A 22,720-nucleotide genomic window follows, 5' to 3' on the forward strand; every position below is an offset into this window, starting at 1 on the left:
CAGCTTCTGGGACATCCATTATGTCGCTAATTTGTTTGATTGACAGTCCGCCTGATGAATGGAAATGCAGAATGGTTGTTGTTTTTTTTGTTTTGTTTTTTTGAAAATTCAACACGTAAACATGTTCAGAGTTTTCCTTACAAAAAGTTCAGCAAATATATTTTACAGTATAAAAATAATATAAAAATAAAATAAAATATGTTATACAACAAATAAAATGTGAGGAATGGAAAAGATGAATAATAATAATTTTTAAAAAAACAATCGGGGTCTGTTAAACAATTGGAATACATTTTAAATGTCTAAATAATCTAATAGTTTTTGCAATTTTAAATTTTTGAGTTTTAAGTTTTCAATCATAGTCAAATATGTTTTAAAATCAGAATCTTTAAAAGTATAAAAGGAGCGTACACATCTTTTAAGCCATATCATTTTATTTATATAATATTTTGTTAAGATATTAATCAAATTAATTATGTAAATTTCATCTGCTGAAAAACTGGGATTTTTCTCAAAAAATGTTTTGAGAAGTTAAAAATGTTAATCAAACCAAAAAGAAGTAGCATGAAAACAATCTACAAACGCAAGATGGACAAAAAGTACAGTACAAAGTATGTCTCTACATTTATTTTCCAATATATTGATTCTGAATTTCCCCTTTCCTTTGAAAAATTAAAATATATTTATATATTTATATAATATATTAATATAATATATAATTTTACTTTTTTTTTAATACATCACATAAATAAAATATTTTAAAAAATAGGAAAGCTATCAAAACCTTGAATCTATGTACACTGTATAACATTTTTATGAGCTGATTTATCAGTTTAATATGTTTGTTGACTATTCTGTTTGTTAATAAAAATGTAAAACAAAAATCACTGGTGGAGCTAAGCAGCCAATCACAAGGTTCCAACGACACATGAAGTGACGAGTACTAGCCAATCACAGCACAGTAGGGCGGGACTTCTGGAGGAAACATTTTTCCGGGGCTGATTTGCAAGGTAGGTTGAGGAGTAGTTTATCTCCGTTACTAGGCAACTCGTTTAGCTAACGTGAAGCTCAGTATTTAGAGGGTTAAAGTCTGTTTTTAGAGGGAAATATCGCTCGGAAAATTACAAATTTGAGCACAAGAGATACCAGTGCAGAGATGCAGACGCTGTTGTCTTTATATATCCATGATTATAGCAAGTTATCCGGTTATAATACAGACTAACGGTAGCTTAGCTTAGCTTAGAGACAACAACAACAACAGTCCTGACTGACTTTCTCTACTGTAAAGGAAACTCTCCTCGTCACGCTGGCCTCCTCAAGGTAACCTGGTTGTTCTCTTGTTGCTTTCTGCTGTTAACTACGTTCATGTAACGTTAGTTCGTTATAATGTTAGTTAACGTCTCAGACAGCTGGGTTAGCTCTCTAAGCTAAGCTAACGTTAGCTCTGTTCTGAAGCCTCTAACTTTATTTCTGTTTTAGTGACTTTCGAGACAAACTGCGGAAGAAACGACGAGCTTTGCAAGACACTTTGGGGAAAAACAAAAATGAGGACGACATTCAGGTAAAGTGGTTAAAGTTATGTCCTAAAATAAAGTTATTACAGATAAACATGATGTGACAGCATCATCATCCAGAGCCCTCCTTTAAAGGTCCCATATTATACAAACGTTTTGTTTTTGTTATTATTAAGCAGGTTTAAGTGCTTTATAAATACTGTGAAAGTATCGAAACGCTCAATCCACAGGGAAATACACACAGCCCGTATTCAGAAACTCTGTATTTGAAACAAGCTGTCAGGATTTCTGCCCATTTGTGATGTCACAAATATACAATATTTAGACCCTTCACACAGATTTAAAACGTAAACATTAAAAATTTGTCCCAGTTTATTCCTGGTTGCAGTGGATGTGAACGTCATCAACTGACAGGAAGTACACATGGACCCAAGCTGTTGCCTAGCAACGCAATTCTGTTGCAATTCCGTCAAAATGCGCTAAAACGGAGCGTTTCAGACAGAGGGTAAATACAGGTATATTCAGGTTGACAGTACAAGGAAAATAAAGTTTTTTTGAACATTACAGCATGTAAACATGTTCTAGTAGAAACACAAAATACAAGTATGAACCTGAGAATGAGCATAATATGGGACCTTTAACAAGACTCAACATGACCTGGAGGAGGAGGAGGAGGAGCGTCTCACTTTATACAGCCAGAAACACAGATAGAAGAGCTGCTAATACTTTAGTACATCTAATTACACTCGATAGGCTCTGGTTCCGTCTACCAAACTGAGTGAGGAGAAACTGCAGCAAGCTACAATGAAGGTTGGTGTGTGTTTAGTAGCTTAGCCTGTAGTCCTCCTCATGTGTGTGTGTGCTGCTGGCTGCTCAACACCAATCTCCTTCTCCCTCTTCCTTCTGCTAATGGACCCTTTTCCAGCTGTGCTAAAGTAGCAGTGTGGATAGAAGTACAGTTTGCATGTGCAAGTCTTGCTTTTGCTGTTTGTCTAATATGTCTGTGTTTCACCAGGAACCTCAAAGCAGTGAGGAAGACCCAGGAGAGACTCTGAAACGCACCTTAAGAGCTCAGAGACAGAGGAGGAAGAAAAGGGTACATCTTCCTCCTCTTGCACCCATTAATCCCATCAATAACTGTTTCATAGCACCCACTTCAAAGCTCTAACAGTATACATACTTCTTCCATCTCTTGGCATATTTTAGCTGCTTGACCAGTCTCCAGGCCAGGAGTCCCGTGATGATGATGTGGAGGAGATCTCCACCGTTCAGCACCACAGTGAAGATGAAGGATCAGCTGAAAAGACTGCAGATCCTCTGGTTTCATCAAGACCTCCGACTGGTTCTCAGCGAGGTTCGTGTCCATGTTCTCTCTAAACTTGTCTCTCTTCCTGATATCATTAAAAAAGTGCTTAACAAATCAAGATCAGATGAAATTACAAACAACAAGCAATAGCAATGGTGAGAGAATAACAAACCCATACAAATGATACCTGTGAAGTTAACCCAAATTAAAAAGACAAGTCTTTAATGAGATATGATTTATAAGATAGTCTGTGTCAGTAATACAATGGCATGTTATGTTTAACAGGGACAATGCACAAAGAACATCATTAACCTTATAAAACAAGCAGAGATGTAATGTACCGTTATTTTTTTGCAAATTGATATATCTTCCGCCTGTAGTCCCTGCCTGGGCAGAACAGCACACACAAGATTAACAACAGGATTAGACATTAAAAGAGCACAAAATACAGTACTAAGATAGTCAATAAAAGTATACAATCACCAGCTGCTGGGCTTCCATCAATTAATCGAGTAATCAGATAAATAATACTATTGCTTTAAGTTGCAATAGTAAATATACAAAAGAGAAAATAAGGCAAAATAACTTGGTTTCCTTTTACAATAATATTATCTGTCAAAAGTAAACCGATTTAGTGCATTTAAGTGCCATATTACATTCTGCGTTTCAAGGCTCCAGACCAACTTTTTTCACCACTTCCCGGTAAATAATTTCAACCTTCTGAAGTCAGGGTAAACCGTCAAAAATTCTACATGTTATCCTTTTATTGTGTTATTGTCTATATTCACTATATTTTAATTATAGTTGTCAATACAGGAGAGCAGGTGTCTTAAAAACCATTGGATCTCAGATTTAGAAATAAAATGTGTCTGTTTTGTCCAATACCGAGGAATACATGTAATTATTGTTTCATGATGTGTTTTGTCTTCTAGGTCTCTCCTCAAGAATCCAGCAAACTCCCAGCTCTCAGCATCTAGACAGCTTTGTGACGCGGCGCTTGGAAGAGAAACTGAGAGCAGCCAGAGTAACCAAAGTCTTTTTTTTGCACAAACTAGCTTGTATTTGAATAAGATTATGAAAGATATCATATTCCAAAATTGTCTGTTTTGCAAAAACTTAGTATTCATGTATAAGTATGGCCTCTTGTGTTCCAGTCTAAAGGTGAGAGCCTTCAGCAAGAGGAGGCCTCTCTGGAGCCAGCCAGTCGCCTGCAGAGTCTCAGAGACAGAGACACTGTGACAAGGTTTGACCGACAGGTGAGCATCAACCTCAACTATGGACTCCACAGTCTAACCATGATTGTTCCTAGTGCAGTGGAGGTTTAACTCCCAGTGTTTTACAGGTTGACCCAGACAGAGCTGGAAGACACGATGACCCTCTGGCCCTCAGCACCAGGGTCACGTTCAGAGAATCAGCAAGACGAGTAAGACCAGAGACAAGATTGCAATCACTTTAAGAACAAATAATTTGTGTTGTATTTATTTATTTATTCATTCTTTGCAAATACAGGAAGAAACGGGAATACCGACTGTTGAGGAGGCATACAATTTCTTTACACTCAACTTTGAGCCAGATCCGCGAGATGGGACTGAGAGGAAGAGGAGCAAGAGAAGAGAAAAAACAGCTGAGGAGGACAGAGATGAAGAAGAGCAGGAAGACGCTGAAGTCGATAATCAAGAGGAAAATGAAGACCAGGTAAGACACCGTAAATAATATTGTAAGAAATGATGTGCGTGCATCATGATTATTTCCGCCTGATCTGTATTTCAAACGTCTCATATTCTTCGTCCCGCCACAGAGTGAAGATGCTCCTCTTGTGCGAGATGAAGATGACAATTTATTCGTCATCGAACAATCGCCACGTGACTTCCTGGAAGTGAAGAAAGCAGAGTATGTTGGGTACCGGCAGCTTGTTCGGCAAGCGAGTGAGCTCCTCTTTACGCCGAGTTTTCGAACAGGTATTCTTTAATGTGCAGAACCACCTGATGTAATGTCTGCTTTCATATTCTGTCGAGGACATCTTTAAAATCTTTTAACTGCCTTTATCCATCGTTGTCGCAGTCCCACACTTTGTAAAACTGCCTGAAAACATGCAGCCTCGTTATCTGGAGGACGAGGGTCTGTACGTAGGGGAGAGGCCGCCTGTATCTCTGACCAATGAGAACATTCTGGAGAACCGCATTTTACAGATGGAGGAGGTAATTTCAACCAACATCCCAGAACTGTGTCACTGAGCCTGAATCCATGAATTCTTTAAAACATATCTTTTTTTTATTATTATTATTAAGGGAAAGAAGTGGTTTGGAGATGACGGCAGGATCATGGCTCTGCCTGACCCCATAAAGGAGTCATCCACTAGACCCCCTCTCTTCCACATGGAGGAGGACCTGGACCCTGCACTGCACACTGTGTACAGGAAGGTCAGACACACGCCCACTCTCACTTCGATCACTCCGTTCATTTTCCACATCTAAAGCAACGTGCACATTCATACACTGACGGTGTGGTGGCACCGTCAGACTTGACTGAAAAAAAGCAAAAGGGCAGTTTGGCATTTGGTACAAGGGAACAGGGAGCGGTGGAGGTAGAGGCGTTTGTTATCAGGGAATAGAGCAGAGGTGGAGGATGACACATCTGTGATATCATCTCTACAGATAATATAACAACAAAACTCTAACTGGGCATTAAAGGAAATACAAGATGCAAAGTCAAGTTACCTTTTGATGAAGAGCTAGAATTGAGAATCCTGTACTCTTAATCTCCGCTTTTGCTAGAAACAAGAAAGAAGATTTTAAACCTTGGGTCTATCCCAGTACCCGCACTTGAGCACTAAAGTTCATGTTCACATGATGGCAGGTAGTAGGCAAGTCAGAAAAATGCCATCCCCCAATGGACTTAACCCACACTTGATGTGCACTTTTCTTAATATTGCTTTGAACCAGTGGTCAGAGCTAAGTGTATCCACATTTCACCATGGCCAACTGCACCACACCAATCCAGTTGGTGGTTGTAATGCATCTATAATCTGGCTTTAGGACCAACATTCAAGGGTAACTTCACTATTCATACATGGAGACTAGTTTCTGTTTGTTATTGTGTCTCGCTAAGAGAAGTCTCGTTCTGAAATCTCTCGTCACATCCACATGGAAAATGTGGAAATCATCTAAATATTCAGCCATGACATTGAAAATCTTTTAGATAACACTAAGCTACACTTTCTGTACTCCAACACAACAAACTCTGACAACACCGACACTCCTCTCTCCAACTCTCACTTATGTTTCCTCCGTTGTCTTTCGGCGACAAGTTACATGACACAATGCCGTCTGCAGCGCCGTCAATACTGGACTAATTTCAGAAATTGTTGAACCTATTAGTCACTTAAACACAAAAACATGGGAAAATAGGGTCCAGTTTGAAAAATACAGAAGTTAGCCTTTAATCAGCAGACGTGTAGAAGTTTAAGTTTATGACATGTTGGATTCAGAGTGAATATTATTTTTCATGTACAAACATTACAAAGTTATGTCAGAAAATCCACAGATGGTTGTCACGTAATAATAACAATCTCTTCTTCTTGATGGGACTGATGTAATGAATAACGAATGTGTTGCATTCTTCAAAATCTTATCAGACTCAAACCATCAAAACACTATCATGTTACGTCTCTTTTATGTACAGTAGACCTTCGTGCTTCTACATAACTCGATTTTAGTTGTTTTTACTGTCATCTGATTGTAATTGTAATACTGTATGTGTGATCCTGTGGAAATTAAATAAACCCAACCAAACATCTGAGTTCGCTTAAGGCGTGTATTTGGTCGGACCCCTAAAGTACAGCATCTTTGGAAATGCCAGAATCACGTTGTTGAGTTGGATTATGCGTTATATGTAAATGTTGGATAATGTAAAATGTTTTATCTGTGTGGTGTGTAAAAGTAACTTACCTATTGATTCAGAAATGATGGTTCGCTGTGTTTTACAGCTGTGTGTCAGATTGCATTGTCCATCTGCATCCTTATTGGAAGCAGCTGATTCTCAACTATTCACACTCCTAAATTCTCAGATTATGAGATGGCGTGACTGACCACAGAGACAAAATATGACAAACATGGAAACCCTGACGATGTAGGTCACACAGATCTGAGATGTGTTTCACTGGTTGGGAGTGTGTGAGTGGGAAACCCCCAAACATCTCTTGTCTTCCCATGTGTGTTTTTTCACTCTACAGACAGGCACAGCTGCCACATTTGATCATCTAGAAAACAGAGCATCCATTGTAGTTCAATGGAGTGTTTATTTAACATCGTTGTCATGCGTGACTTTTCATTACAGCGCTCCCCGATAGTGCTATCAATCCTGCCAACTATTTCATGCTTCCTTTACGCTTGCACACACTTAGATACACTCAAGCAAACCTGAACAAGCGCTGAGTAGATTTCATAGTGATTATTATTATTTTCCAGAACGTTGCCTGATGGATGATGTTGTTCTGTCCCCCAGGCGATCAAGTCCAAGTATGCGAATCTGTACATCGCTGGTGCAGCGAACCCTGAGGGGGACTACCAGCTTGACGTTGACGTCTCTGGGCTGATCTTCTCCCATCACCCGCTCTTCAGTCGCGAACATGTCCTGGGGGCCCGTCTGGCTCAGCTGTATGATCAGTACCTTACCAGGCAGCGCAATAATCTCACAGGACACCTCACTGACAAGGTAAACTCCATCAGCAGACGGTCTCTGCTTGGTAAAGCTGTCACGACGACTCTGTGAAACTTCCCTCCTGAATACATCTAGAAATTTCTTGTATTATTCAAATATATATTCATAATATTGTGTGTTTCCTGTGTGTGCTGTAGTTGAATGGACTGAGGAGTGCACTGAGGAATATACTAGAGATCCACGGCGGGGAGAGCCTCACTCAAGCCATGCAGCAGAGGATATCTGAGTACAGTCTGGAGGTTAGGTGAGTTCACCAGATTGTCCTGTTCAGTCTGGAAACCGGTACCTTTTTAGCACCATGACTATCAACATTCCCGCTCTATGATTTTCCCCTGAACATCACAGGAACACTCGGCTGCTGCGGGACAGCGAGCAGGAGAAAGACAGGACTCTGCTGAAGAACGTAGTCAAAGTGTGGAAGGAGATCAAGGCCCTGAGAGACTTTCAGAAGTACACCAACACGCCCTATAAGCTCTACCTCAGAAGGTAAATCTCTTTGTGTAGTTTTTTTGACAAATCTATTTGTTGGCATTTTGTTTTGTTTTTTTCACAAAAGACATCAATACATACACACATATCCTACTCATCACAAATGAATCTCACATTTTTATCTTTTCATAATGTACCTCAAAGGGTGATTTGTCAAGTATTAATCCTGCCAAGTACATCTTTCCAAAATGATTTGGAAGCAGTGAAACAGTGTGCCCTCGGCATTGCATTTCACACATTGGTCTGGATCATTGGCATAACAATGGTGTAGTCTTTGTGCAGTTAGACAATTGGCTCATGTCTGTGCTGCTCCATATAACTTAGTGATAACATGCTATGTGCAGAGACTCTGATTACACATTCTCTACTACCTCTAACAAATGCTTGCTGGATAATGTGTGTATTTTCTCATTATAGTGTTCTACAGATGCTTGTTACCCTCTTTATTAATGTGCTGGTCTGTGTTTTTTTTTTTCAACCTCGCTCCAGAGAGAATGTGGACCGGGCGTCAGATGAGCAAGAGTACGAAGATGAAATCCTGGCAGAGGTTGTGGAATTGGAGGCAGAGACCGACGAGGATTACCTGAGAAAGCTGGCCGAGTACAAGAAACAGCTGGAGGAGTGGAAGCTCTGGAGAAGGAAACAGGTACTGTACCTGTCGGCCAAGCTGCTATTAGCTTACTGCAGATCTATCAGTGCTGTGTCGCCCGATAAGCAGTGGTGGAATGTAACTAAGCACATTTACTCAAGTACTGTACTTAAGTACAAATTCGAGGTACATTTTCTGCTGCTGAATACTTCTGCTCCACTACATCTCAGAGGCAAATATTGTAGTTTTTACTACACTACATTTGTTAGTTTTCAGATTACAGATGTGTTGATGTTGAATGTTTGTGATAAACTGAAGGATGAAGTGAAAGTCCTCCTCTTCATCCTTCTGAAGCTAAATAAAGTCTTTAAAAAGCCTCTTGGATCAGCTGGACAATGCATCGTCACAAAGCTGAAAACGGGCTGTTTTTCTGACTTTTTAGAGCTACGTGGTTCTCACAGGACAGCGACGCATAATTCATTTGCTATTAATCACGATTAAATATTTGAATCGATTGACAGCCCTAATTAACACACACACATCCTACTGTATGCTCACTGTTTACAGAGAGCCAAAAAGAAGAAGAAAAAAAAGAAGAAGAAAGGCCAGGCACAGGATGACACAGAAGAAGACGAGGATGAAGAGCAGGAGGTGAGCGAATCAGAGGGGCCCGCTGAAGAAGGCCCTCCGAAGCCGGAGCCTCCAGAGAAGCCCGAGTTTGACTCTATAGAGCAGCAGGTCAGAGAGAAAGCCTTCAGGATACGCAGGAAACCAGGAGAGTCCATCCTGATCCCTGAACTGTCTGCATCCGGAAACATCACCGCCAACGATCTGTGCCCCAGGTACGAGCACTAACACACAGTTTTACTTTCCTCCTAGAGTTTTTATTAAACATGTTGACATATAGAAAATACATCCACTTATCTGACCCCCTGGCAGATGTTTCACTTGTTTTGAGATGTTGAATCTGAACTTCTGTGTTATTGTGGCTCTGTGGACGTTCTTCATCATGTTTGTTTACTCCTTGTTGTAGGCCTGAAGTAGCTCGAAGAGAGGACGTCACGAGGCGCAGTCTTTTCATCAAGATCATCTACAACGACAAAGAAGTGTCCCGAACGGACAAACGCTCCCTGAACTCTGAGTTCAGAGTGCACTTTGGACAGATTTTCAATCTCAAGATAATTAACGTTCCCCAAAGCATCAATTTGCAGGTACAGTACAGAAACATTTAGCATCTAATCCACACATCTGCTTTAATAGATTACTACATGAGCTGCATTCTTTTATTGTTTATTGTAGTTATATAAATGTAATATCTGATGCTGTTAGATTGTTGCTAGGCCGCCCTGTTAAAGGGATAGTTCAGGTGTTTCTCAGTGGGGTTGTATGAGGTACTTCTCCAAAGTCAAGTGTATAACCTACAGTAGATGGAGTTTGGAGAAACAGACAGGAGTAGCAGCATGGGAGAAAAGCAATATACTGCTGTGGACGGGGGCAGCAGCTAAACACATTTTAGACACCTAAAAAAATCTATATCAGTTTAAGTGTGCACTATATTTTGAATATTTTCACCACTTCACCTCGCTGTCAGACAGCCATTTCAGACGGGGAACTGAAGCAGTTATCTATGCTCTCTTCAAAGCCACCACACTCCATTCACAAAAACAGTAATTTCACCTTACAGCAGAACACAGGAGTTGCAGGTCTACCGCTGCCTCGATCGGTTAGTTTGTTTGTGTTATTGTGTGATTTCGGTGAATCCGAACTAACCCTTTAAAACACCAAAGTCACACAATAACACAGACAAACTAACCGACCGAGGCAACGGTAGGCCAGCAACTCCCGTGTTCTGTGAGGTAAAATTACTGTTTTTGTCAATGCAGTCTGGCGGCTTTGAAGAGAGCATAGATAACAGCTTCAGTTCCCCGTCAGAAAGGGCTGTCTAAACGTCAACAAATATGGACTGAAGCAGAATATTTCCTTAGATAAAAACATGTTGTTCATTTTGGAAATGATTACATCCATCTTTATTCAATAAATGTTGACTTTTGAGCTTCTTCCAATAACTCTTCTGGAGTTATCAGAAATGTTTGGATCACATGAGTCTGAGACAATCCTACGCAGCCACCACTGGAATCTAATTCTACAAAACTAATAATATTAGTGTGGCCAAATCTTAATCTGTAACTGTGCAGAAATACCAACTTTAAACAGAAAGAATAGACGTGCAAAAATCAATGTTATGAACGAAGTTTCGAACTATGTGGTACAGCCCTAATTCTTTTCTCGTTTCTACATATTTGTGTGTGTGTGTGTAGGTGTTTGAGGAGATTGGCTCATCAAGCTCCGTCCTGGCTCAAGTGTTCATCCCGGTACCAGAATCCTCAGTGGTGACGGCCAGCGTCCCGCTTGAGGAATTTGAGTTTAGCAGCAACCAGAGAGTGATGTTCGACCACGAGGGCGTTGGAAGTGGTAAATGCCTTCATTTCCTATATTTCACTGTGATTCATAGCCCTCACAGGATCTTGTTATTTCAGTGATCTCAGTGTCCCTCATCCTCTCTGTTTGCCTCATCAGACGTGCCTATCTCCTTCGAGGCTGACGGCAGTAACAAACAGACCCTGCTGACCTCTGGGAAGCTGTCCTGCTGTGTTTCTTGGGGGACAGGGGAGGACGGTGTACCGCTCGCCCCTGCTCCGTCTCCACAACCTCACGGGTAAGGTCACTGAAAGGGCAGTGCTGGTGGCTGTGCATGCTTTAGCCCATGAACTACACGTCCTGTATGATTTACATCACTGCTTTCTGAAGCATTATACAGGTGTTTATATATTCATGAATGCAGCGGAAGCCAGTGGTTTCAGTTTATGTCAGCATCATATAAACTTGGCAATGTGCTCAGACTTCTTTAATATAATCAATCATCTTAAACTTTTAGCTTTATTTTTGCAGCAGGGGAAGTTTCTTAAAAGTCCTCTATAGGGGTGTTGAGATAAACTGGTATTGATGATATTTAAAAATAAAATATTGATGTCATCTTTAGGGCTGCAACTCACAATTATTTTCATTGTCGATTAATCTGTTGATTATTTTCTCCATTAATAGATTCGTTGTTTGGTCTATTAAATGTCAGAAAACGGTGAAATCGATCAGTGTTTCCCAAAGCCCAAGATGACGTCCTGACATTTTATTTTGGGTTGTTGAAAAGTCTTTGAAAAGTTGTGTGAACCCTGTTGTATGCTTATAAAACGAGTCCTTAGTAATGTATTGTGTTTGCAGTAAAAACACACATGTAGTCCTTTAAGTCGGTCCCTAAACGTTGTACCATGACTAAGTAACAAACAACCCAGTGGTAATAGTTTTTTAGAAGTATTAATCTCTTTCCTTCTCTGTGTTTTTAGTGGCCGTCTTGATGCCGTCACGTGTATTGGTGCATCTGGACTATATGACATGAAAAAAATTGGAGAGTGGGCCGCACGGTCCCGACTGGACCCCAACGATCCCAAAAATGCCTCCATCATGCAGCTGCTGAAAGTACGTATCAGAATACAACGATCCAGGAGACTCGCAGTTTTTACATTTTCAATAAAAACTTCTTTCTCTGTTCCCGTGGTTCGCCAGGTGGCCAGCAGCGGAGAGGTAACCGCTCCAGAGTACTTCCGTCTAGAACAGCTGCAGGAGGAGTTTAACTTTGTGACCGATGACGAGTTGGAGAGGAACAAAAGGTTTCGCCTGCTCCGTCTCAGGAACCAGGAAGTTCCAGAGTTTCGAAATTACAAGTGTGTTCCTGCTCTGGAGAGGGAGGTCACCGATAAGGTGTTCCAGGTCAGCCCTCCAAACATTTACTATTATTACAGAATAATATGGATGTGGCAGAATGAGGATGCTTTAGCTCTGTAGGAGACTTAATCCTTTTTCCTTTTGTTAAAAATGATTTCAGGATTATGAGAAGAGACTGAGAGAAGGAGAGATCGTTGACACTAAAGAACATCTGGATTCACACCGAGCCTTAGTAGCCAAATACCTCCAGAAGGTGAGTAACCCATCTGGTGTAAAGGTGTTTGTAATATTATCCTAAACGTTAGCACATTATAGCACTAAGTAGAGCTGGGCGATTATCACATTTTATTTTCAATTACAAAAGCTTCCAACGATTATGAAAACAAGATAATCGAGATGAACGCATGATGATGATCCAGCGCTGGATCATCATTTTCACCTTCCTTCCTAGTGTTTTCCATTAATTAATTTGTCCCGCCACAGTTTCATAATGAACCAAAATATTTGTACACTTCTCAACGGGTGGGATCTGCACAGTCTGCCCAGGGGGATTCAACACAGTGGGTCAGGGACGGCCGCTCCATGGTGCCAAAGAACCTATATTGCCAAGAAGTCAAATTCAATTGTTCGTTCTATTGCAACGTCAGTGTTGGGCAGCAGATCTACGCTTCTGCCATTTTGGACTGAAATCAACTACCGGACGCCAGTAAAACGTCCGCCTACAAAGTGCCATACAAAAGTAAAACTAAATTATTTCTATAATATTGTCATATTCTACCTAAATGGCCTGTGTTGAACAATAAAATGTCATAAATATAATAAATGTCTTCAGTCCAAAATGGCGGCTCTTTGCTTCTATACTCTTTGATGGCACTGACTGGCCCTTGCCAGTCTTTTTTCCCCCATGACGGTGCACCGCGACCGGCTCTAAGTTGGCTTGAAAAGGCCCGGGATGAAGCTTCATAGCACCCCTCATCTGGACCTCACCACTTCCCATCTAGCCTCCTAATTTTGCTCTCAAAGCGCTCCAGATTGATGCATTTAACCGTAAAATGTACAAAATTGTCTTACAATGGAGCATGCCTCCGGACCCCCCTAGAGGGTCCAAGGTCCACCCACCACAGTCTCACGAAATCTAAAAGTCCAAAATCACTCTCAGCCATGAGCTGAACTAACATTGACAAAGGCAAAGCCAAGATGGCAAAAAGAGAGTCTTTAATTAAAGTAAGAATTATATTTAGAGGTCAAAAACGGTCATTTTTAACAGACTTTTGTTTTCCGACAAGTTCCATAAATGAAAAAAGTCTGAAAAACATCTGAAATAAAGTCTAAACAATGTCTGAAAAAGGTAAAAAAAAAAAAAAAAAAAAAGTTTGAAAAATGCAGGAAAAAAAGACTCTGAAAATAAAGGTTCAATAAATGTTTGATGTTTCCAAAGTCAATGAGTGATCATGTTAAATAATCAGGATCTCAATATTGACCAAAATAATCGTGATTATGATTTTTGCCATAATCAAGCAGCCCTGGTGCTAAGTGTTGTATAATCTTCCCACAGATCCGAGAATCGGTCATCAACAGATTTCTTCTTGCCAAACATCACTACCTTCTGTCTGACCTGGTGATAGAAGAGGAGATACCAAGCATCGGGTAAATACTCTCATTATTAACTCACTAAATAGTCTGTCTCACTTTTACCTCCCACCTTTCACAACTGACACTTTTTCACATTTGTGTTTATGCATGTTGCCGTAATTTCTTTATTTCTTGCCAATCATAAAATAGTAATACAAGCATGTATATATGCATGTAATTTATCATTTGTGTATTTATCTTACGCTTATTCCTCTTGTCAAAAAGAATAGAGTAAATTACAAAGAGAGCCTGAACTCCCCGCTCCAGTTGTGAAGGAAAGGTTAGATAAATTAGATTACTTTGAACTGTTGGACCGACGGCGGAATCAGCCGATCACAGAGTGACGGAGCCGATATAAATCACAGGCTGATGTGAGAATGTTTCTTGGCCTGCTGCTGCTTTGGCCTGTTTGATGTTGAACTCAACACAACATTCCCCTGGCTGTAGTACTGCCCTCTGGCACAGCTCAAGGCGGTTTTTAGTTTGTTTTAGAGCAGGTTTTACAACATGTGGACATGATAACAGAAAATATGAAATTAATTTTAGCCTTTGATGGCAGATTTATACGTAATAATGTACAACCCTCAATGCCAATCCCGCTGTTGGCTGTTACTTTGCATGTTTTTTTCCGTTATTGAAGGTGAATGTTATAATCTTTTCTGTTCCATTTTTCTGTTATGCATTTTTTACCAGCAGTGCAGGTCCAGGGTATGAGTTTCTTTCTTTTTCTCCCACCCGCCGTGTCTCTGTGTCTCCATTTAGTTTGAACCCTGAGTAAAAGTGCAGTAGTGACCATAGACCGTGTGTAGTATTCAGTCCTTTCAGGATTTTGCAGAGTTTATTTCATCAAAAATATTTGATTTTTTTCAGTGTTTTCTCAAAAATGAAGATGATTTTTTTGCTCTAAAATTGCAAAAATTGGTTAAAAAAAGTTACAATTCTACAAATGTGTGCCATATTTTTCTAATACTGTAATCATTTATAATAGTGTTATAATGTTTACTTATTATAACAATATATTTATTACAGCACTAATGTGGAAGTTAATAATTTAGCTTCGTCTGCTATATACATGCTGAAAGACAGTTTACTCAAAGTGTAACAAAACCGTAGTGCATCTAAGTTGACTAATCAACTAAGAGGGGGCAGCCCTACTAAATAACACTGTTAATTATGTGCTTAAACACTTTGCAAGGCAGCATGGGACAGTTTGCCTGTAATATTCTGGTATATTTCCTTTGTTCAAACAAGTGAAGCAGTCGTCTTCCTGGTAGCCAACTGTGCCACAATTTAATCCTGCATATTTCCGTTAGTAGTATACAGATACTAAGGTGGTGGAGGAAGTACCCGGATCCTTTTCTTAAGTAAAAGTACTAATACCACACTGAAAATATTCTGTAACAAGTGAAAGTCCTGAATTGAAAAGTATTTCTGTAGAATCGGGAAAATGTACTTAAAGTTATAGACCAATATTATATCATTAGATTATTATTACTCAATATGATAATGTGCAGTAATGTAAAATGCCGATTTTACTGTTGTAGTTAGTTGAGCTGGAGCTAATTTTGAACTATTAACTAATGATTATTTTCATTATAGATTAATATGCTGATTATTTTCTCATTTTGGAAACGCATGTTTTTCCTCTGCATCCATGTTGGTTCTTACCCATAATGCCACAGTTGTGCAAACCTTACATAAATTGCACTATATTTTAACCAATCATTATTTTAAGGTGATATTTTTTAACCAATATTTCACTTTTAAAATCTTATTTATCACATTCTTAATCATTTTTAATATGAACTCAAATGATTTATGACAGTAAATGTAAAATAAACATCTCAATGAGACAGTAACAGGTTCCATTTTTTTCAGCAGCTCTTACTCTGCGATAACGGAAATGAAAATGTTGACGTAAACATGACCTCTAAATTAGTGTTGTGGTGATGAAACTGCAGATACCTGGAGGGACTGAGTACTGTTGGTGGTAATAATCCCATCCCACACTTTGAATGTAACGTATTTTTTGATCTCTCTACAGTCTGATATCCGTTTTCAGTCCCGTGTTGGTCGTTGACTAATAGATAATAACAGCTGTTTGTTGTGACAATCAGGATTCTGGGAATGAACCTTTTCAAGCTGGCTGAACCCAAGCGGCCGCTGAAACCTCAGAGGAAAGAGAGGAAGAAGGTGACGGCTCAGAATCTGTCTGATGGAGACATTAAACTGCTGGTGAACATCATCCGGGCCTACGACATCCCCGTCCGCCGGCAGCAGAGCAAGTGAGTGCTCAGTGAAGCCAGTTAAACTCAGAGTAGTGTGGAGGAGAGTAAAATAATCCTCACTTGTCCTCAGAAATAATTTTAGACAGGACGTTGAACTTTGTGTTTTTATTCCAGTAAACCAGGACCGACTCAGATTGCCATCCAGGGCGCTGATTGGCTCCTCAGCCAGGTACAATACACTTTAACTCTCCTTTACAGCTGACCAGCAGCCATATCTTCATTGGTATGGGATCTATATTATGTGTTATGTGTGTGTTTGTTATTATAGGTACAGGTGAGGCCCTTTGTGGAGGTTTCCTTCCAGCGCACAGTGCTACAAACAACCACAGCTGATGGACCAAACCCCTGCTGGAACGAGGAGCTGCAGCTACCGTTCAGGTGACAACTGTGAATCTCATACTTTGACTTTTGACTTTTATGATAAATGTTTACATCTTTGTTTTATGGCCACTGGGCGCTACTTGTGGCCAATTCCAAATCAGCTGTATCTACTTAAAAACCATTAAAACATACAAATCTTTTTAGATAATGTAGTGCACTTAAAGGGGTAGTTAGAGTGTTTTGAAGTATGTTTGTATGAGGTAGCCTACTTATCCATAGTCAGTCAGTAGATGGTGGTCGGCACACAACAATCGACATCATTATGTAGTTATTTTGGCGTCCTTTTGATCTGTTTATTGCAATTAAATCACAGCACAATCTGTTTATTTTGAGTTCATACTGCTGTAGCAACACGTGGCTTGCTAGATAGACACGAGCGCCGGTGATGTTTTGAACCCAGACACGACGGCGTTTGGTTTTCCGACGTATCTGGGACTTCCACTTTCTACAGGTACAGAGCAGCAACAGAGGTTATTTCAGGCATGGTTGATGAAACGTTGTTGGTATCTACATGGAGGTAAACACCTCCTCCTCTCCGGAGCGTCTAGTGCAAGTGATGCAAATGAACACAAACTAGGGCTGCATAATTAATTGAAATTTTACTGAAATTGCAAAATGACCTACTGCAATTTTCAAATCGCAGTATTTATTAAAGGTGAAATGTGTCAAAATACCATTTTCAATTAAATATTGTGGTGCTGCAGAGACATCCTGGCCTACACATCATATTCTACAGACTTAAGAAAACATCTTTGTTTGGTACAGATCACCACAAAAAAATATTCTACTGATATAGATGTTTTTAGGTGTCTAAAATGCGTTTCGTTGCTGCCTCTGTCCACAGCAGTACATTACTTTGCTCCTGTGCTGGTACTCCTGTCTGTTTCTACTAACTCCATCTACTGTAGGTAATACACTGACTATGGAGATGTACCTCATACAACCACACTGAGAAACATCCAAACTATTCTTTTTTTAACAGTTAGATAAACTCTTCTTCTTCACTACAGCGCCCCAAATGGTGACTACAGCACTGCTGCCTTGCAGTCAGTCAAAGACGAAGTCTTCATCAACATATTTGATGAGGTGGTTTATGAAACCGGAGTGGTGAGTAAAACATTTTCTCTCTTCTCACTCACAGTAATTATATCAGAACATGTTCCTTGAGTTGTATTATTTGTTCTTTGCTTCATGATTTTAACACCGTTTGCTCGTCAGAATGACAAAGACAAAGGGAAATCAATAACCACCCGGGTAGAGAAGCACTGGCTGGGCTCCATCAAGATCCCCTTCAGCACCATTTACTCTCAGTCCAGGGTGAGAGTCCTTGTTGTTGTGTATTTATTACCGAGCGCGGTGGCCGTACTAACAGATCAGACTGACTGTTATTTTGATTCCATCGTATAGATTGATGGAACATTCAAGGTGAACACACCGGCCGTGTTGCTGGGGTACAGTAAGGAGTGGAGCCGTGGCCCTACTGGAGGTTACGATACTTTGCGGAGCCTGAGTGAGGGAGCGTTCGTCACCCTCTTCATCACCATTGAACCTCAGCTGGTGCCTGGAGAGTCTGTCAGGGAAAAGGTAAGTCATGTTTAATAAGTGCCAGAGTCAAGGATGGATCCTGTCTGCTTTTTAGTGCCTGGCCTGCATCACCGTCTGCTAGTATGTCTTCAGTTCATTTCATTTCCATCTCAAATACTTTATCAGCTATGTTCACATGCTGTCCATGCTCTCATAACGCATCATCGTATTAATTTGTTCTTTTGTGCCACTTCATTTGCTTTTGCTCGGCTACATATGTTAGATTATGGAGATGAAGGTAACTGTCCATTCAAACACTCCATCCATCATTCTTAAGGAGGCATATTGGTTCATTTACATTGCGCTGTCCCGTATTCCTCTGCTGTAACCTTTGACCTTTGTATGCAGTTTGACAGCCAAGAGGATGAGCATTTACTGCAGGCGTCAGAGAGGTTTGAGAGGGAGGCAGCTCAGGGCTACCCGGACCGACCTTGCATGACCACCGTCATCGACCTCAATGGGAAGACGGTCTTCATCACGCGTTACATCCGACCACTCACACCCCCGGAGGAGCTTCTGGATACATTCCCCAATAACGCCGCGGAGACGTCGGTCAGTCGCTTGATTGAATGTAGAAAGAGGCTACTCCTCTCTTCTTTGGTAGTAATTACTTTTCCTGTAATGACACTCTATCCTCTCACAGGCGCTGGTTGCCCGATTTGTCTCGCTCATCCCTTTCCTGCCAGACAGAGTTTCGTTTTCTGGAGCCTGTGACCTGTGGAGCACCTGTGATGTGAGTGAATCCTCTCTGACCCCCTTTTCCACCAAATTAGCGCTGGTTCTTGAACCGGTTCTGTTCAGGATTCGTGGAATCTAACCAGCTTGCATTTCCACCAGTTTTGAGCTTAAAGGTCCCACATCATGCTCATTTTCAGGTTCATACTTGTATTTTGTGTTTCTACTAGAACATGTTTACATGCTGTAATGTTAAAAAAAACCTTAATTTTCCTCATACTGTCTGCCTGAATATACCTGTATTCACCCTCTGTCTGAAACGCTCCGTTTTAGTGCATTTCAACGGAAATGCAACAGAACTGCGTTGCTAGGCAACAGTTTTTGGTCCATGTTTACTTCCTGTCAGCTGATGTTATTCACATACACTGCAACAGGTAATAAACTGGGACACATTTAGAATGTTTATGTTTTAAACCGTGTAATGATCTCTAAATATTGTATATTTGTGACATCACAAATGGACAGAAATCTAACGGCTTGTTTCAAACGCACAATTTCTTAATACAGGCTGTGTGTATTTCTCCGTATATTGAGTGTTTTGATAGTTTAACAGTATTTATATAGCACTTAAATCTGCTTTATCATATAAAAGACATGAAAATCGCACATTTTACAATCTGGGACCTTTTAACCATTGTAATCAAAGATGCGTCATCACTGGAGGGCGTTGCACAATGCACAAACGGAAGTAAATAGTAGTAACAAGCTGGTGAATCGCATTGATAATCAGCAAGCTTTTGGCCTGTTATTACAGATATTTGCTTTTATCCAAAAAACAAGCATGGACCAACTATTAATGAGACCACTGCACGCTCTTTTTACGATGATTCTCACTCGACTACTACTTTGTTGCCTTCTCCATCCTCTCTTTCAACCCATAGAATATGAAATGCCCACTGAATGTATCACGGTTGGCACTCCAGGTCAAGGAAACCCTGCTATTTTTTGGTTTCAGCTGCAAGTTTTTGGGTTGCAAATCAATTTATTTTTCGTTGATGCTCCGAACGGTTCAAAATTAGGTGTGTGAACCGGAACGGAACCTGTTCCATGTTTGGTGGAAAAGGGAGTAAGTGAGGTATCGTGATTGTAAGAGGAGGGAAAATGCTCATCTTACAGTAACTTGTCTTTCCTCTTCTTGTTTTTAGCAATTCCTCACCCTCCTAGCAGGAGATGAAGAAGAACATGCTGTACTGCTGTGCAACTTCTTCCTGTCTATGGGCAAGACAGCCTGGCTTATCATTGGAACTGCTATACCAGAGGTGTGTAACAATCATACAGCAATGCCCCTACATGGAGAAGAGATTAAAAAATATGTTTGTTTTTTCACTTAAAGGTATAATATGCAACTTTTAAGCATTAAAAATGTCTAAAAACGAATAGACCTACTGTATGTTATATATTTAGTTGAAGCACGAAGTTAGCGGCAGCTCGGCTCACAGCCCCTCCGGGACGTCCTGCATCTGCCGAACAGCGTTGGAGAAACACAGATTTTTAACGTGAAGCTGCTTTATTCAGTGTTTTTACCGGTTTGTTTTGGAGAGGAGGAGACCTCTGTGGTAAAAACCTCCTGGACGATGAACACTGAAGGAATCCAAACAGGGAGAAGCTGACTGACATGATGAACTCCCATAATCCCACGCTGCTTCAACATGCCACCAAACTCCATCCGTTGTTATTGTTTTGATTGAGAGACCCCCTAGTGGCAGAAAATGACATATTATGCGTTTAATAAGATCAAAAGTCTCTCTGGTATGGACATTTGTGTAAAGAATAATGAAGTCTTTCTGCAGCAGCACTAAGATTTTGGATGTCTTTATTTCTCAGGGACCCACAGCGTATGTCTTGACCTCCGAGCAGAGCCGCTTCCTGATCTGGAACCCCAGCAGCGCTCAGTTCTACGGACAGTACGACACCTTCTGCCCCCTGCAAACAGTCGGTTGCCTGATCAATGCCGATAATGTGAGCAACTATATAACATCAAATTACCAGTTCAATGACATGGCATCTAACTCTTCATTTCCTTTAGATTGCAGCAGATTATTTAATTATTTAATTTTTATTTAGGTGTGGTTCAACATTCAAGAATATAAGTCACCAATGACGATGAATTTTGACACCTCAAAAGCCCATTTGTGGAAGCCGTTTTTCTCCGGATCCTTCGCTCACCCCGGGCTGTCCAGTGTACAAGTGAGTGCTCAACATTTATCTATAATCTTGATGTATGTTCAGTGGTATTTTTATACTAAATCTAATTCTCTTTAGCCAGAGGAGCTGATATATCGGCGCACTGACAAAGCAGCTGCAGTAGAGCTTCAGGACAGGCAAGTCCACACTGCGTCATGTTGATTTTTCTAGGCCACAAACACACACGAGACAAAAACATTTACCATCTCACGCTCTCCGTAGAATTGAGAATATCCTGAAGGAGAAGATCATGGCGTGGCGCCCTCGTCACCCAACGCGCTGGAACCGCTACTGCACCACCACCCTGAAACAGTTCCTGCCCAAACTGGAGCTGAGCGGAGGGCGGGACGTGGCCGAGGGGCATCGCCACGAGTTGCAGAGCCTGCTGGGAGACCACAAGGTAAGTCTGAAATGGTTGGAAAATTCTGGCTCATTTATCGGAAAAAAACGGCAGCTGGCAGAATGCACATTAATGATGCATTAATAAACTCCTATCATAAATAGGCTATATAAATAACTAATAGGATCTTTTCTTCTTTCTTTTTTTTTAGATTTCAGGATTCCCGCTCAATATGCCGTTCTCTGAGATCCGGCCCATCATAGAGGCCGTGCACAGCACTGGAGTTCACAACGTTCAGGCATCAAATGTGGAGTTTGCCCTGGCCGTGTATGTGCACTCCTACCCGAATAATATCCTGTCTGTGTGGGTCTACCTGGCCTCACTAGTGCGCACATGACACACGAGTGCTTCACTTTTTGTATATAAATGACCTTTTTGTTACTCACACACTGTTTGCACACTATTGTATATTGAATGTATATAAGGGATATCAGGTAAATTCTGTACCTGTTCATCAAATCCTGCATTAAATCCCACCTTTCTGAATAATATTCAGTTGTTCTTGACTCTTGAGAATAGACATTAATTGGCTTGTGTTGCTGTTGTATTCGACTGTATTGAAATGTGTGGATAATTTTTTCTAATTATTAATTATTTTTTTATATTTTTTATTATTAATATCTGTGGAAACATGATTTTTAGTAGTAGAAGTAGTTGTTGTTGTAATACTCATTTCGGCCACAAGAGGCTGAGGTGCACCACTACCCCATGTTCTAAATAGGACTGAAAGCATTAAATATTTTATTGATAGCATTTTTATAGATGAACATTTAAAAAAAAAATACATCTAGAGAGCCTTTAGAAATGTGCGGAATAAAAGTATGGCTTTTCCTGAATTTTGTATTTTTGTATTTTTTTTTATTTTGGCAGGTCCAAAATAAATGTTTTGTTTATCTCTCTGGAAGATATCTGACGTGAGCCGATAGTAAAACAACATTGGTATCACGTGGTATCTCTGTGTCGTCAGTTAGTGCGGTAAATAATGGATAAATTGCTGAGATTGACGGTAAATGCCTGGCAACGACTTGTTGTGAAGTAAATACAATGGAACGGGGAGAATGCGACATCTAGTGGCTGAATGTTATCAATAGCACCTTTAATTCTTGTTGTTGGGTATGTATG

The 22,720-nt window shown here is 40.3% G+C and overlaps 1 protein-coding gene across 3 annotated transcripts; it reads left to right on the forward strand.

The window, feature by feature from the left end:
- Positions 1-1,040: 1,040 nt before the first annotated feature.
- On the forward strand, positions 1,041-22,089 carry cc2d2a (coiled-coil and C2 domain containing 2A). Of its 3 annotated transcripts, XM_074634529.1 has the most exons (39): positions 1,180-1,320; positions 1,480-1,561; positions 2,268-2,324; positions 2,530-2,610; positions 2,721-2,868; positions 3,753-3,844; positions 3,975-4,076; positions 4,163-4,243; positions 4,330-4,515; positions 4,619-4,778; positions 4,882-5,018; positions 5,109-5,240; positions 7,324-7,533; positions 7,677-7,783; positions 7,885-8,025; positions 8,518-8,674; positions 9,185-9,459; positions 9,651-9,828; positions 10,936-11,089; positions 11,195-11,333; positions 12,016-12,148; positions 12,236-12,439; positions 12,555-12,647; positions 13,950-14,041; positions 16,144-16,311; positions 16,429-16,483; positions 16,583-16,692; positions 17,706-17,802; positions 17,914-18,012; positions 18,103-18,279; positions 18,503-18,517; positions 18,628-18,831; positions 18,923-19,012; positions 20,160-20,273; positions 20,839-20,973; positions 21,079-21,201; positions 21,277-21,335; positions 21,421-21,598; positions 21,750-22,089. In XM_074634529.1, the coding sequence occupies exons 3-39, from the start codon at positions 2,319-2,321 to the stop codon at positions 21,933-21,935; spliced, it is 4,818 nt and encodes a 1,605-aa protein (XP_074490630.1). In that variant the 5' UTR covers positions 1,180-1,320; positions 1,480-1,561; positions 2,268-2,318; the 3' UTR covers positions 21,936-22,089. The 3 variants fall into 3 exon arrangements, with proteins under 3 accessions (XP_074490633.1, XP_074490630.1, XP_074490631.1); XM_074634532.1 differs by lacking the exon at positions 2,268-2,324 and having other exon boundaries at positions 1,041-1,320; XM_074634530.1 differs by lacking the exon at positions 18,503-18,517.
- The last annotated feature ends 631 nt before the right edge of the window (positions 22,090-22,720 follow it).

This window comes from Sebastes fasciatus, chromosome 5 (genome assembly GCF_043250625.1).
Source record: "Sebastes fasciatus isolate fSebFas1 chromosome 5, fSebFas1.pri, whole genome shotgun sequence".
In the NCBI taxonomy this organism is placed as follows: domain Eukaryota; kingdom Metazoa; phylum Chordata; class Actinopteri; order Perciformes; family Sebastidae; genus Sebastes; species Sebastes fasciatus.